Genomic DNA, 14,442 nt, shown 5'->3' with positions numbered 1-14,442 from the left:
ACAGGTCCAGGACGAATATCAGGAAGTTCTGTTTCACGCAGCGAGTGGTGGACACCTGGAATGCTCTCCCAGAGGAAGTAATTGCAGAATCCACCGTTCTAGGATTTAAGGGTAAACTAGATGCATCTCCTTAAGAGGCATACAGTGATATGGGGACTAAAACTATGCCAGGGTACACCTGGGGGGGCCTCCGCGTGTGCGGATCACCGGATTTGATGGACCCAGGGTCTGATCCGGAGATGGCAATTCTTATGTTTTTATGTTCTTCCTGACCCCTCCCCGAATCAACCTGATCTACTCTTTACTCGCTCTGGAAATGACCAGAGATCTTCTTTTGTAACCCACCTTCTATAATCTCTTTTGTAATCTGCCTTGAACTGCAAGGTAATGGCAGAATAGAAATCTCTAATGTAATGTAATAATATTGTAGTTTTTTTTCTTATGCTTTTCTTATGTACTTTAGTTTTTAATTAGTTCTTCCTTCACCTATGTTTTCTGCTATGTACTCTAGTCTTAATTATATGTGAACTGAGTTGAGCTCCACTGGGAGATGACCCGGTATATAAACCAAAGATTAGATTAGAATTGTATATGACATCTCTTCTGCATTGATGAGTAAGTTGTTAAAAAGCTCCTACATCTACTACTGCTGTTTCAAGACCACTATTAGATGTACGAAGTGTTCTATAAATTCATAGAAGAAGCTGTCTCTGTTCTGTAGATTTTAAAAGCCATTAAAGGTAAACAGGACAAATAAACATGAGCTTGAAATGACAGTATGTGTACCAATAATCAGCATTAAAATACGGTTGGGTTTCAAGCGCAAGTTGGATATACACCTTCTTGCAAATCATATTGGGGGATACGGTAATTTCAGGTCTCCAAAATGGAGAACCTAAATGGGCCGCCGCGTGAGCGGATCGCCGGACTTGATGGACCTCGGTCTGATCTGGTGAAGGCATTTCTTATGTTCAAAACCATTTATCTGGATAAATGGTTTAGTTGGGCCTTTCTCTGGATATTCAGAAGCAAATACTGCCTCTGACCATCCTTACAGACCAACTCGGCACTCTCTGGATAGTTCTGGGGTGATCTGGCATCAGAACCTGGACAGAGTTAGGAGTTATCCGGATAGTGATGATATACTAAGATTTGTAACAGAGTGGACACCCTGGAGGGAATGGAAAACATGAAAAGAAGATCCGAAAAAATTAAGTCTAATGTTTGTCATCTAAAATTCAATGCGAAGAAGTGCAGAGTAATGCTCTTGGGAAGTAGAAATCCGAGGAAACCGTATGTGCTGAGAGGCTGATATGCACGGATGAGGAGAGGGACCTTGGGGTGATAGGTCTGAAGATCTAAAGGCAACGAAACAGGTGGCTGTAACCAAAAGGATGCTGGGCTGTATGAAAAGAGGGCATAACCAGCAGAAGAAAGGAGGTTTTGATGCCCCTGTACAGGTCATAGGTGAGGCTCCACCTGGAGTACTGTGTTTAGTTTTGGAGGCCATAACTGGCTAAGGATGTAAAGAAACTTGAAGCGGTCCAGAGAAAAGCACTGAAAATGGTATGGGGCTTAGTTTTAACGCTAAAAAATGCAAGGCCATGCACCTTGGCAACAATAATCCGTGCAGAACGTACACATTGAATGAAGAAACCTTGGCAAGGACTGAAGCAGAACGAGATTTGGGAGTAATCATTAGCGAAGACATGAAAACTGCCAATCAAGTGGAGAAGGCTTCTTCCAAGGCCAGGCAAATGCTGGGTTGTATCTGGAGAAGCTTTGTTAGTCGGAAACCCAATGTCATAATGCCATTGTACAGAACCATGGTGAGGCCTCATTTGGAGTACTGCGTACAGTTTTGGAGGCCACATTACCGTAAGGATGTGCTGAAGGTTGAGTCAGTTCAGCGAATGGCCACCAGGATGGTCTTGGGACTCAAAGATCTATCGTACGAAGAAAGGCTAAACAAATTGCGGCTATACTCTCTCGAAGAACGTAGGGAGAGGGGAGACATGATTGAGACGTTTAAGTATATCACTGGTCGTACTGAGGTTGAAGATGATATTTTCTTTCTGAGAGGACCTTCGGCCACAAGAGGGCACCCGCTGAAAATAAAAGGCGGGCAGTTCCATGGCGATACCAGGAAGTACTTCTTCACCGAAAGAGTGGTTGGTAATTGGAATGAGCTTCCAGCACAGGTTATCGAGGCCAGTAGCGTGCCAGATTTTAAGAACAGATGGGATGCTCACATTGGATCTCTAAGAGGGAATGGGACATCAGAGTGTGATCTCTCACAGGGTAGTTAGGATGGTGGGTGGGTCAATAGAGTGGGCAGACTTGATGAGCCTTGGCCCTTTTCTGCCGTCACTTTTCTATGTTTCTATGTTTCTAAGAAGAAATTGGAAGACCTGAATTTGTATACTCTAGAGGAGGGACAGGGGAGATATGATACAGACATTTATATACTTGAAAAATATTAATATAGAAACAGCTCTTTTCCAGAGAAAGGAAAATGGTAAAACTAGAGGGCGTGAATTGAGGTTGCGGGGTGGCAGGCTTAGGAATAATGTTAGGAAATTCTTTTTCACGGAGAGGGTGGTGGGTGCCTGGAATGCCCTCCCGAGGGAGGTGGTAGAGATTCAAAAAAGCATGGGATGAAGACAGAGGATCTCTCATAAGAAAATTAATGGAATAAATCAAACTAAGGCTGGTACTGGGAAATCCTGGACAGTCTGTGTCCCATTTATAGTGATTTGGTTTAGAATGAGCTTTGACACGCAGCTCCTGATTGGTGAGGCCCGACTTTAGTGCAGGAAGAGGTGGTCGGGGCATACCGTGAGTGATTTCCTTCACTCGCGGACACTCCGGCTGCTCTCTCCTGCCTCTCCGGCTGCCCTCTCCCACCTGGTCATTCGTGGTCGGAAAATACCGCAAATGACTGGGACCGCGAATCGCCGACCGCGAATGACCGGGGGAGCACTGTATTGCCTCAGACTGTATGTATAATTTAATAACAGTTTGATAACTTTATGTAGCATGCAGAATTCTTTGCTACATATTTAACTCTATACAAAATTCTGTGTAACGATATGTTGCCTGTAACCTGCCTAAAACTCTAATTAATGAGAATTCGATGAGATATAAAATTGAACATAACATCCTGACCTCCACTAGATAGATGGATATTTCCAGTGACCAGTGTATTCTGCGTCTACACAGTCTTTTATAAAATGCATGTTTCTCTATTTGATTTATTTATTGATTAATTAGGATTTATTCACTGCCTTTTTGAAGAAATTTACCCAAGGTGATGTAGAGCAAGAACAATCTAGCAATGAATAAGAACAATCTTGCAATAAACATAAGAACATAAGCAGTGCCTCTGCCGGGTCAGACCAGAGGTCCATCCCGCCCAGCAGTCCGCCCCCGCGGCGGCCCAACAGGTCATGACCTGCCTTAATCACCAGAAGGGGCCCCCTTGCCCCCTAGGTTTCTCATCGAAGTCCTATCTTCCCATCAATGTCCTAACCCTCCGGCCTTGCACCTGCACGACCTGGTGAGCTGTCTATACTTATGCAACACCCCAGCACCTCCCTCAGTACCCCACGATCCCCTTTTCCCTCAGGAATCTGTCCAATCCCTGTTTGAATCCCTGTACTGTACTGTAATGAACAAATACTTGAGAAAACACCAGAATGTCTATGTTCTTTTGTTTCTTTTGACGTCAGTGAACCTGGGATTGCCATAGCCAAGTACACAAGGGGTAACTCTTAACCCTTTCAGGACCATAAGGATCGTAGGCCAATTTTTGTGGTTTTGACGACATTTGTATGGTAAAAAGGGCTTGCAGATGCCAAAAAATTGATTTTTTTCGTGAAATATCATTATTTTTATTTAAAAAAATCACACTTCTGGCTTATGGACAGTGTGGCAAGTGAATCTTCTCGTCAATCTAGCAACGACGCTAATGAATGAATGTCGGAACCAGTTTGTTTACATAAAGGCAGTATCATATGGAATCCGTACATATCAAATTTAGAACTGTAGACTATCCCAATCAAAATTTATAGGATTTTAAAGTTATGGGACAAATATGTCCCTTGGTCCTGAAAGGGCTACAAGGAACTGCCTGCTTTTAGGCAGCAGGGGCACATGAAAACGGCTTCAATATATTATAACCCATTAATGGAAAGTTACGCACCATATTTTGATGGCGCGTACTTTGCCAGTGGGCATGTGCATGAGCAGAATTTCATCATAGCAAGGGAGGAGCATTTAATTACACTTCCAAATTGTAGTATTCTACAATTTTCACATGTAGGGCTGATATAATGCACGGTATATAATGATGATGTGCACGGAAACAGCGGGACGGGAGTCTTGTGTCGGACCCAGTTACATCGGAAACAGAACATGATGACTTTCAATATCGAGTGGCTGTCATCCGGATCTCTTCCATGAAGAAGCTCTTTATTAAAAGACAATGTATTATTTTATTTTCTTTCCCTACTTATTTATGAATTACCTTTAATCTTACTTATTGTTATGCCTTTTTTCTTCGTTTTGTAACATTTCTGTCATTTTAAATTTCGCCAGAATTCCATTGTTTAACGGTTTCCCCTTATGCATTAACTCTTTGATCCTCTCTCTTCTATCTACCAAAAAAAAAAAAAAAAAAATTTAATTCAATGCTGTCTTGTTAAAATGTTTATTTCTATTCCCTCTTCTATCTTTATTTTAATTAATTTATTAATCCACAGGTACTTTAGTTAGATTGTGAGCCTTCGGGACAGAAAGGGAATTTTTTTAAGTACCTTTATTATTTTCATATCTTTAATTTTAATGTATATTTTCTGTAAACCGCTTAGAACTTAACGGATGTAGCGGTATATAAGAAATAAATTACATTACATTACATATAAGTGCTCATATCTTAATTGTAAGCACCTTTCCTGCCACTTGTGCCAGTGGATGCCCACTTTTGTTGAGTAAGCTTGAACTAGGCCCCTGTTTCACTTCTTATCCTAATCGGATAATAGATCACATTTCTTTTGCTTATACTCAAGCAGGCTTGACCCTGGAAGTAGAGAATGACACAGGGACAAATTTTTTCCCATCCCCGGAGGAGCTCAATTTCACCGTCGCTGTTCCTGTCTCTGCCCCAATCCTGTAAGCTCTACCTTAACTGCACAAGCCTCGAACACTTATTATTTTAAAGTGGTTGAGGTTTGTTCAGATGAGGATAGAGTTTGCAGGAATGGGGCAGGGACAGAAAAAGAACCTGCAGGGATGGGAAAATGAGTTCCCACGGGGACGGGGAAAAACTTGTCCTCATGTCATTCTCTATCTGGAAGGACATGTATCAAGTATCATAGTATCAAGGCCTTGGCATCAGAAAAGTAGTTTTGGTCAATTTGTCCTACGGCATTACTTTGAACTTTAGGATCCAACCCCACCGCCCTCTCCCCAAACTCGTTTTTATTATTTCTAGATTGTCTTTGTTTTAAAAAAAAAAATTATATAAAGAGCTGGATATTCAAAGATGTTTGCATTTAGAGGATCTTGCGCTGCCATCCCATAATAAGATCAAATAAAAATACAGCGGTAGAATACAATGCAAGTTCCCCCAGTTCATCCATCACAACCCTCTTCTCCAAACATGATAATACCCCCACATTGGAAGAAAAGATACCAAGGGGTGTGCTAGCGTTTTTAGCGCACGCACAAAATTACTACGTGCTAAACCGCGTGGTACGCTTCTAGAATAACGCCTGCTCAATGCTGGCGTTAAGGCCCTGACGCACCTTTGTAAAAGGAGCTCCAAGTAATAAGGACCAGAAAATCTGGAACCAACGAAGAGAAAGGCCATAGTACTTTCAAACTCCAAATTCCAAAAGAGATTTGTATTCTGCAAGGGTTCCATAGTTGTACTACTGATTTTTGATGAAGGCCTGCGTTAAACTCTGACAGGTTAATATTCAGCTGACAGAGTGTTATTAACAAGAAGGTGCAGGAGTGTGTGGCGCAGTGGTTGTGGGTTGTGGGTTCAAACCCTGCGCTGCTCCTTGTGATCCTGGGCAAGGCACTTAATCTTCCATAGCCCCAGGTACATTAGATAGATTGTGAGCCCACCGGGACAGAGAGGGAAAATGCTTGAGTACCTTGATTGTAAAACCGCTTAGATAATCTTGATAAGCGGTATATAAAATCCTAATAAAACTTGAAACTTAATAAATCACAAAGTTTTAGGTGGCTGCAACTGAAGCAGGCCATTCAGGTAGGGTTCCCTGAATGGAAAAATCTGGAATTTCTATGCTTTCAGGCGGACTTTCTGGGACACCAGGCCGCTCAGTGGTATAAAATTATAAGTGAATCTGTTAAAAAGAAAAAAGATAACTGAGAGGGGATGTGACGGTAAAATGGAAATAGAGAAACTTGATGGCAAGTGACCCATCCAGTCTGCCCATTTGCAGCATCCCCTATCTCCTCCTCTTCCTATTGACTAAGGCTCTTTACACCTGCATTGTGAGGTCATAAAGCTTTATGGTTATAGAAACACAGAAGCATGATGGCAGATAAAGGCCAAATGGCCCATCCACAGTATCCTCTACCTCCTCCTCTCCCTATAGGCTAAGGCTCTTAACATTTGCATTGTGAGGTTATAGAGCTTTATGGTTATAGAAACATAGAATCTATTTTTGCTTAATTAATTTATGCATCAAAATAAAATAATAACATTAAAGCTAAGTACTTCTAACTATAATGGGAGAGTAATGCATAAGAAATTCAGATTACTAGATCACTAAATCATTTTAAAAAAGTATAAAAAGTAAAAAATTTATAAACAAATGTTACAGAGAGTGTACGGGACCGATGATAGCTCACTGTATAGTTACTAGCCTTGAGAAAAACATCGGGCTTTTAGCTGTGAGCGCTTGAGACCCCTAGTTCCTCTCTATACTACCTATTTTGGGTGGTTATAGACTGGTTCATAGACAACCCCGCGAAAGACAAAGGCGCGCGCCGACAACTGAGTGCAAGACGGAGGTGCGCGCTGAAGAAAATTACAGTTTTTAGGGGATCCGAGGGGGGGTTTTGTTGGGGAGCCCCCCCAGTTTACTTAATAGAGATCGCGCCGGCGTTATGGGGGGTTTGGGGGGTTGTAACTGTCCACATTTTACTGTAAACTTAACTTTTTCCCTAAAAACAGGGAAAAAGTGAAGTTTTCAGTAAAATGTGGGGGGCTACAACCCCCCAAACCCCCCACGCCCCCTCCCCCCCCGTCGGAGCCCTAAAAACAGTAATTTTCTGCGGTGTGCACCCCCGCGCTGCGCTCAATTGTCTGGGCGCGCCTTTGTCCTGGCGCGCTTTTGACCTGACACCTATAGACGTGTGGTAGCCAAGTCTTAAGGATTTCAGTATGAGGAAAAAGAGCCAAATATCATCACATAACAAACTTTTATTGATAATGACAGGAGTCGCCATTCAGCATATCATAAATAATTGGAAAAACTACAGTAGACTCAATTACAGTTTCTGGTGGAACTCATTATGTCACATATATAAAATGGAAAGAGCAATAGCTATACAACAAGGAAGCTATAAGAAATTTAATAAAATTTGGGAGCCATTAACTTCTTATTGTAATGAGTAAACACCATTTTCTATTGTAATATACACCGTCTAATGATTGGGGGGAGGGGGAGGTATATTTTACTTTTTTCTTATTGGGGAAATAATAGAGGAATGATGGGAGGGGAGGGTGGTAATTTGATGTATTGTAAGATAAATCAGAAAGATTGTCAAGTGATGTGTTTAATTGTATTGTTTTATTGTTTGGGCCACTTGATGTAAGATTGAAAACGAATAAAGAATTTGAAAAAAAAAAACCACCTTGAAACTTTGAAAGCTTGTCAAAAATGTATCATTAGTCTAATAAAAAAAAAGTATCACCTTTTTGCTTTTATTCCCTTTAGCATAGTATTTCATCATGTTACCGTACTTTAGGCTTTCACCCTGGGACTGTGGCTCACTAAGCCCTTGTTTCAAACTGGGCTTGTCACATTTTAATTAAAACAGTTTATACCCAGACAAACTATTCTAAACATCAGCAAGACATTTCTGTAACTCATTTTTAAAAAAAAACTTAGGGCTTCTTTTACAAAGATGCAAACGCTAACGCATGCATGTTAGTCTGTGGCCGCATTAGCAGTTAGCGTGCTAAAACGCATAGCGCACCTTATTAAAACGGGGGGGGGGGGGAAGTAAAACAGTTTAAATTTGACCCACCATGTCTTTAGCATCAAAGCTTTGTTTTTGGTGCTGCTTTGATGTGAGTTGCCGTCTTTTTTTTCAGACACCTCAGTGTAATTTCTAGACCACGAGAAAATAACACTGTCCATTCCGGCCAGAGGTTTGTTATTTCATGGTACCTATTTGTAAGCAGTCTCTAAAGATCTTTTTTAAAGGAAATTTTGCATAGCTGGGACAGGAAATTGAAGCTGGGAAACTGTTAAATTGACGGGGTTAAAGACCCTTTTCTTTTTACTGCGTGTTTGATTTTATGCTCGAGCTCTGAAGAATTTCTCTGCCTTTCTAGGGAGAAGGAGGAGCAGCTGACTCGGGTGGCAGAGATACAGAGACTTCAGGCCCAGCAGGCCGACGCTACCCTGGAGCAGTTTAAGCGGCAGGTGGAGCTGAGCTCAGAAAAAGCCTACTCTGAAATGAAACATCAGGTGAGGGAGGTCACAGTGCCAGCCTTTTAATGACTCTCTCGCTGATCTCGTAATGCCAGAAGCGCAGCTTTCAAACCTTTCCCGGGTAATAGCAATTCTCGAGTCAGAACAAGTTGTCAGTAGTTGATACATCTTGACTCGCCTTTAGATGGGACGGTCAGAACTGCATATAATAAAGGATACAACGGAACTAGAAGAGTTCAGAGAAGAACAGAAATGATAAAGGAGGTGGAACACCTCCCTTATGAGGAAAGGCTAAACAGGCTAGAGTCCCTCAGCTTGGAAAAAAGATAACTGAGAGGGGATGTGACGGTAAAATAGAAATAGAGAAACATGATGGCAAGTGGCCCATCCAGTCTGCCCATTTGCAGCATCCCCTATCTCCTCCTCTTCCTATTGGCTAAGGCTCTTTACACCTGCATTGTGAGGTCATAGAGCTTTGGGTTATAGAAACACGATGGCAGATAAAGGCCAAAGGGTCCATCCAGTCTGCCCATCCACAGCATCCAGTATCTCTTCCTCTCCCTATTGGCTAAGGTTCTTTGCACCTGCATTGTGAGGTCATAGAGCTTTTGGTTATAGAAACACGATGGTAGATAAATGGTCCATCCAGTCTGCCCATCCGCAGCATCCAGTATCTCCTCCTCTCCCTATTGGCTAAGGCTCTTTCCACCTGCATTGTGAGGCCATAGAGCTTTTGGTTATAGAAACACGATGGCAGATAAAGGCCAAATGGTCCATCCGCAGCATCCAGTATCTCCTCCTCTCCCTATTGGCTAAGGCTCTTTGCACCTGCATTGTGAGGTCATAGAGCGTTATTGTTATAAGCTTAAGGCTCTTTACACCTGCATTGTGAGGTCATAAAGCTTTTTGGTTATAGAAACACAGAAGCATGATGGCAGATAAAGGCCAAATGGCCCATCCACAGCATCCTCTACCTCCTCCTCTCCCTATAGGCTAAGGCTCTTAACGCTTGCATTGTGAGGTTATGGAGCTTTATGCTTATAGAAACATAGAATCTATTTTTGCTTAATTAATTTAGGTCTCAAAATAAAATAATAATTTATTCTTATATACTGCCAAACCAAAATATTTGAAAAATATATCTTAATGTGTCTTAATTTGTGTATTGTGCTCAGTACACCTCCACCCAGGTCATAAAGTAAAACTTGGACCATGAATTGGAATGAAGGGAACCATCATTGCAGAATATTGTTCCCACTTGATACAGATCCAGCAATATCCTGTGTTCTATGAGTGCTATTCGTAACCAAGCATTTCTGCTTATCTGAATTGCTTGGTTACGAATTGCAGTCCAATTCACGTCCTTGAATCATGCGCTTATCCCCCAATGTGTGTAAAAATATATGATAACAAAAATTTTCCTGTGATCAGCTCCCGGTTACACCGTGTATATTCACTCACTGTTCTCCTACTCCAGAGGAGTTTCGCTAACGTCTTCAAGGAGAAGAAGTGTGTACCGGAACTGTACACAAAATAAGCACTTTACCAATTCCTCACTTTTATGGGTATAAAATTGCTTAACAAAATTTGTAACTTTAAACAAAATTCTTCCCTAAGAACTTACCCATTAATCACTTCTGTGACTGCGTGCCTCTCTCAGGTAAGTTTCTAGGGAAGAATTTTGTTTAAAGTTACTTAGGGCTCCTTTTACTAAGCTGCGCTAGCGTTTTTAGCGCGTGCTGCAGATTAGTGTGCGCTAACCCTGTGCTGTGCGCCAAAAACGAACGCCAGCTCAATGGTGGCGTTAGTGTCTAGTACGCGCGCTAAAACCGCTAGCCAGCTTAGTAAAAGGAGCCCCTACTGCGATGATGGTTCCCTTCGTTCCAATTCATGGTCCAAGTTTTATTTTATGACCTGGGTGGAGGTGTACTGAGCACAATACACAAATTAAGACACATTAAGATATATTTTTCAAATATTTTATTTTGTGACATATTTTAATTAGGAAAAAATAGATTTGCATAAACAGAATTAAATAAAATAAAAAAATAACAGAATAAAATAAAAACTAAACTGCATTTAAATATAAATTTCACTAGTAGTTGAATGCTGATATATTCAGTTGTATTTATTCCGAGTGTTTGACTTATAGAAACATGATGGCAGATAAAGGCCAAATGGCCCATCTACAGCATCCACTATCTCATAGAAACATAGAATATGACGGCAGAAAAGGGCTGTAGCCCATCAAGTCTGCCCACGCTAATGACCCACCCCCAGACTTCACCCGGCTAGAGATCCCACATACATATCCCATTTCTTTTTGAAATCGAGCACGCTGCTGGCATTAATCACCTGCAATGGAAGTTCATTCCAATGATCGACTACCCTTTTGGTGAAGAAATACTTCCTGGCGTCGCCATGAAATTGCCCGCCTTTGATTTTCAGCGGATGACCTCTTGTGGTTGAAGGTCCTTTAAGAAAGAAGATATTGTCTTCCACCTCGATGCGGCCCGTGATATATTTAAACGTCTCAATCATGTCCCCCCTCTCTCTACGTTCCTCGAGCGAGTATAGTTGCAGTTTATTCAGTCTTTCCTCATATGGGAGGTTCTTGAGTCCCGAGACCATCCTGGTGGTCATTCGCTGAACCGACTCGATTCTCCGCACATCTTTTTGATAATGTGGTCTCCAGAATTGAACACAATATTCAAGAAGAGGTCTCACCATGGATCTGTACAGGGGCATTATGACTTCGGGCCTCCGGCTGACGAAACCTCTACGGATGCATCCCACCATATGTCTAGCCTCCTCTCCCTATTGGCTAAGGCTCTTTTCAACAGCATTGTGATGTCATAGACCTTTATGGTTATAGAAACATAGAATATATAAATAAATAGGAGAAAATATATAAATCTATTCACCGACTTAATAATATAACAAATAAAGTGAATTAAATTATTAAATTATGATTTAATTATGATTTAATTATGATATGATACTGAAAATAATTATAGAGTGTTCATCAATCAATCAATCAATATCTTCTAAATTCAGCTAAGTATTCATTTATATATATTCACCACTATATATCTGCTTGAACAGTTCATATCCAACAAAATATTTAGGGCTGGTAGGTAGGTGAGTGCAATGATGCAATGTTAATACATCTTTATTCTATTAACCTGCTGGTTTTGAATAAGATATCACACTGAGCACTCTATAATTATTTTCAGTATCATATCATGCATTTTATATAATTAAATAATTTAATTCACTTTATTTGTTATATAGAAACATAGAAACATGATGGCAGAAAAAGGCCAAATGGCCCATCCAGTCTGCCCATCCGCAACACCCACTATCTCCTCCTCTCCCTATTGGCTAAGGCTCTTAACATTTGCATCTCCTCTTCCTATAGGCTAAGGCTTTTCACATTTGCATTGTGAGTTCATAGAGCTTTATGGTTATAGAAACATAGAAACATGATGGCAGATAAAGGCCAAATGGCCCATCCAGTCTGCCCATCCGCAACATCCACTATCTCCTCCTCTCCCTATTGGCTAAGGCTCTTAACATTTGCATCTCCTCTTCCTATAGGCTAAGGCTTTTCACATTTGCATTGTGAGTTCATAGAGCTTTATGGTTCTAGAAACATGGAAACATGATGGCAGATAAAGGCCAAATGGCCCATCCAGTCTTCCCATCCGCAGCATCCACTATCTCCTACTGTCCCTATGAGTTCCCATGTGCCTGTCTCACACTGTTTAACTTTACAAACAACACAAAAACAAGAGGACCCGCCATGCAACAAATAATCTGAGGATAAAAACCAAAACCTTATAAAACATCTTTTCAAGCAGCATATAATTAAGCTGTGGAATCTGCTGCCAGAGAATGCGGTCAAGGCAACTAGACAGGTTCCTGGAGGAAAAGCCCTAAAAAATGATTAGCCAGGTACGGCTATTGCTTATCCCATGAAATGAGCCAGGAGAAATGTGATCCATGTTTTAGAATCTGCTGGGCCCTTGTGACCTACTCTGGCTACTGTTGCAGACTGTTGTTGGACTTGATTACCTTTGGCCTGACTGAGCACAGCTCTTAAAGCTAAAAGTGCAATTGTCATTCTACTGTCTGCATTTAATTATAACATACTGGAATCGCAGTTGACATGGTTAGTGTATATTCTAACAAATCCTATGCAATTTCAAGTCTCCTTTTCATGCTCATACTTTGTTTCTTTTAGAGACCTATTTTCAGTGTGAATAAATAAAAATACCCTAGCGTAAACTCTCTGAATGTTGCTGTCCCTAGTCCCCCTCAAGGCACACGTAAAGGCAATTTCACACGAACGTGGCTTCTTATGAAATAGCGGCTGGAGTAAAATTACAGTTTGGATGTGATGGTGCATAGTTTGCCAGAGTTTGGGCGGAGCAATCCCGCACTTACGTCAATTATAAAATGCGCTTGTAATTTCTGTTAATAATTGACTTGCAGAAAGAGCAAGACCAAAGCAAGCAGTCTGAAAATTGCCTTCGTAATGATCATTCCTCTTTCGTATATAAATAGTTGTGAAAAACATTTTATTACCTGAGCTGGAATACTCTCAGTGTAATTAATTGTGGACCAAAGAAACTTTTGAGGCTGTCTCTTTTAAAAGGTTATCTTGAAACAGCTTGCTTCTACCTGTCTGTTCCCTTCCATTGACTTAAAGAAAACTAGAATGTTTAGGGGCCTTTGTGGCTTTTGAATAAGCACATACGAATATTTGATCATGTAAAATAATTTCTGCTGCTAGCCATATTTTTGTTGTCTTTTAGTTTCTTGTGTTTCTCTAGTCATGTATTTTTCCACCAGAAACATCAAGATATTAGTGTTCAGGTTTTTTTTTTAATTTCATTTTTGCGACTGTATTAACAACCCTCTCTCTAGACCCAGTTGGCCATATTGTATGTAGAATTAACTCGTATGAACCAAATTCCCCTTTTGAAAACCCACTGTAGATACAATTTTGGGAATGATCTTTTAAAGTTCTTAGTTTAGATATCCAGCACTTCTTGTGAAGTAGCGGTGGGTGAAACTTGGCAGATAATTCTTCTGTACTCATATGGATTTGCAATTCCAGAACACTGCATGGATTGAAAATCAGAACTGGGGCCACAACAGTTTTCTCCTGCTTCTTTCAGTTTCTAATTCAATTGGACCTGGCTGCCATTGTGTCTTCATTCACAACTACTGGAATTTGAGTCCTTATTTTATATCCTCTTACAATTCATATAGCGCAGTCATTGTATTGATACCCTCTGTTGGATTCTTGCATTGAAACTGAAACTTCTCCCCCCAACTCAAAGCGTCAACCATTCTCTGTCCCCTGTCTCCCTCTGTTCCAGTCTCAAAATTACTGCCATGATTTCCAGAGGCAGTCTTGTGGCAGCCATTTTGAATGTACAGCTGGCATGAGTTTGGTGTCGAGTGTGATGTTACTCAGAAAGGCGAATAATAGAGTGCCCCTGGAGAAGAGAGAAGGGATGGGTTATAATTAAAATGATTTATTTCTCCATTTCTTTTAAAGAGTATCTATCATTGGCTTCCTGTCTTATGCATAAGGCTTTATAGCTTTTAAAGTGTTACAGTGAGGTAATTGGGGAAATTATTAGTTCCATATAGGCCAACTTGTAATTTGCGCTCAGTATCCGCTCACCAATTAACTTTATCTTCGATTCATTTAGTTTATTTGGCT

At 40.8% G+C, this 14,442-nt stretch overlaps 1 protein-coding gene across 9 annotated transcripts in view; it reads left to right on the top strand.

Moving 5' to 3' along the window:
* CEP112 (centrosomal protein 112) overlaps positions 1–14,442 on the top strand; it is a 729,616-nt gene that overhangs the window by 342,064 nt on the left and 373,110 nt on the right. For all 9 annotated transcript variants that reach the window (XM_033961733.1, XM_033961732.1, XM_033961731.1 and 6 more), the window contains one exon: positions 8,603–8,738. In XM_033961733.1, coding sequence (XP_033817624.1) covers positions 8,603–8,738 — 136 coding nt within the window. The remainder of the gene's footprint in view (positions 1–8,602; positions 8,739–14,442) is intronic.

This window comes from Geotrypetes seraphini, chromosome 10, assembly GCF_902459505.1.
Source record: "Geotrypetes seraphini chromosome 10, aGeoSer1.1, whole genome shotgun sequence".
NCBI lineage: Eukaryota > Metazoa > Chordata > Amphibia > Gymnophiona > Dermophiidae > Geotrypetes > Geotrypetes seraphini.
The sequence above is the reverse complement of the archived record's forward strand: the minus strand, read 5'-3'. Positions and strand labels throughout refer to the sequence as shown.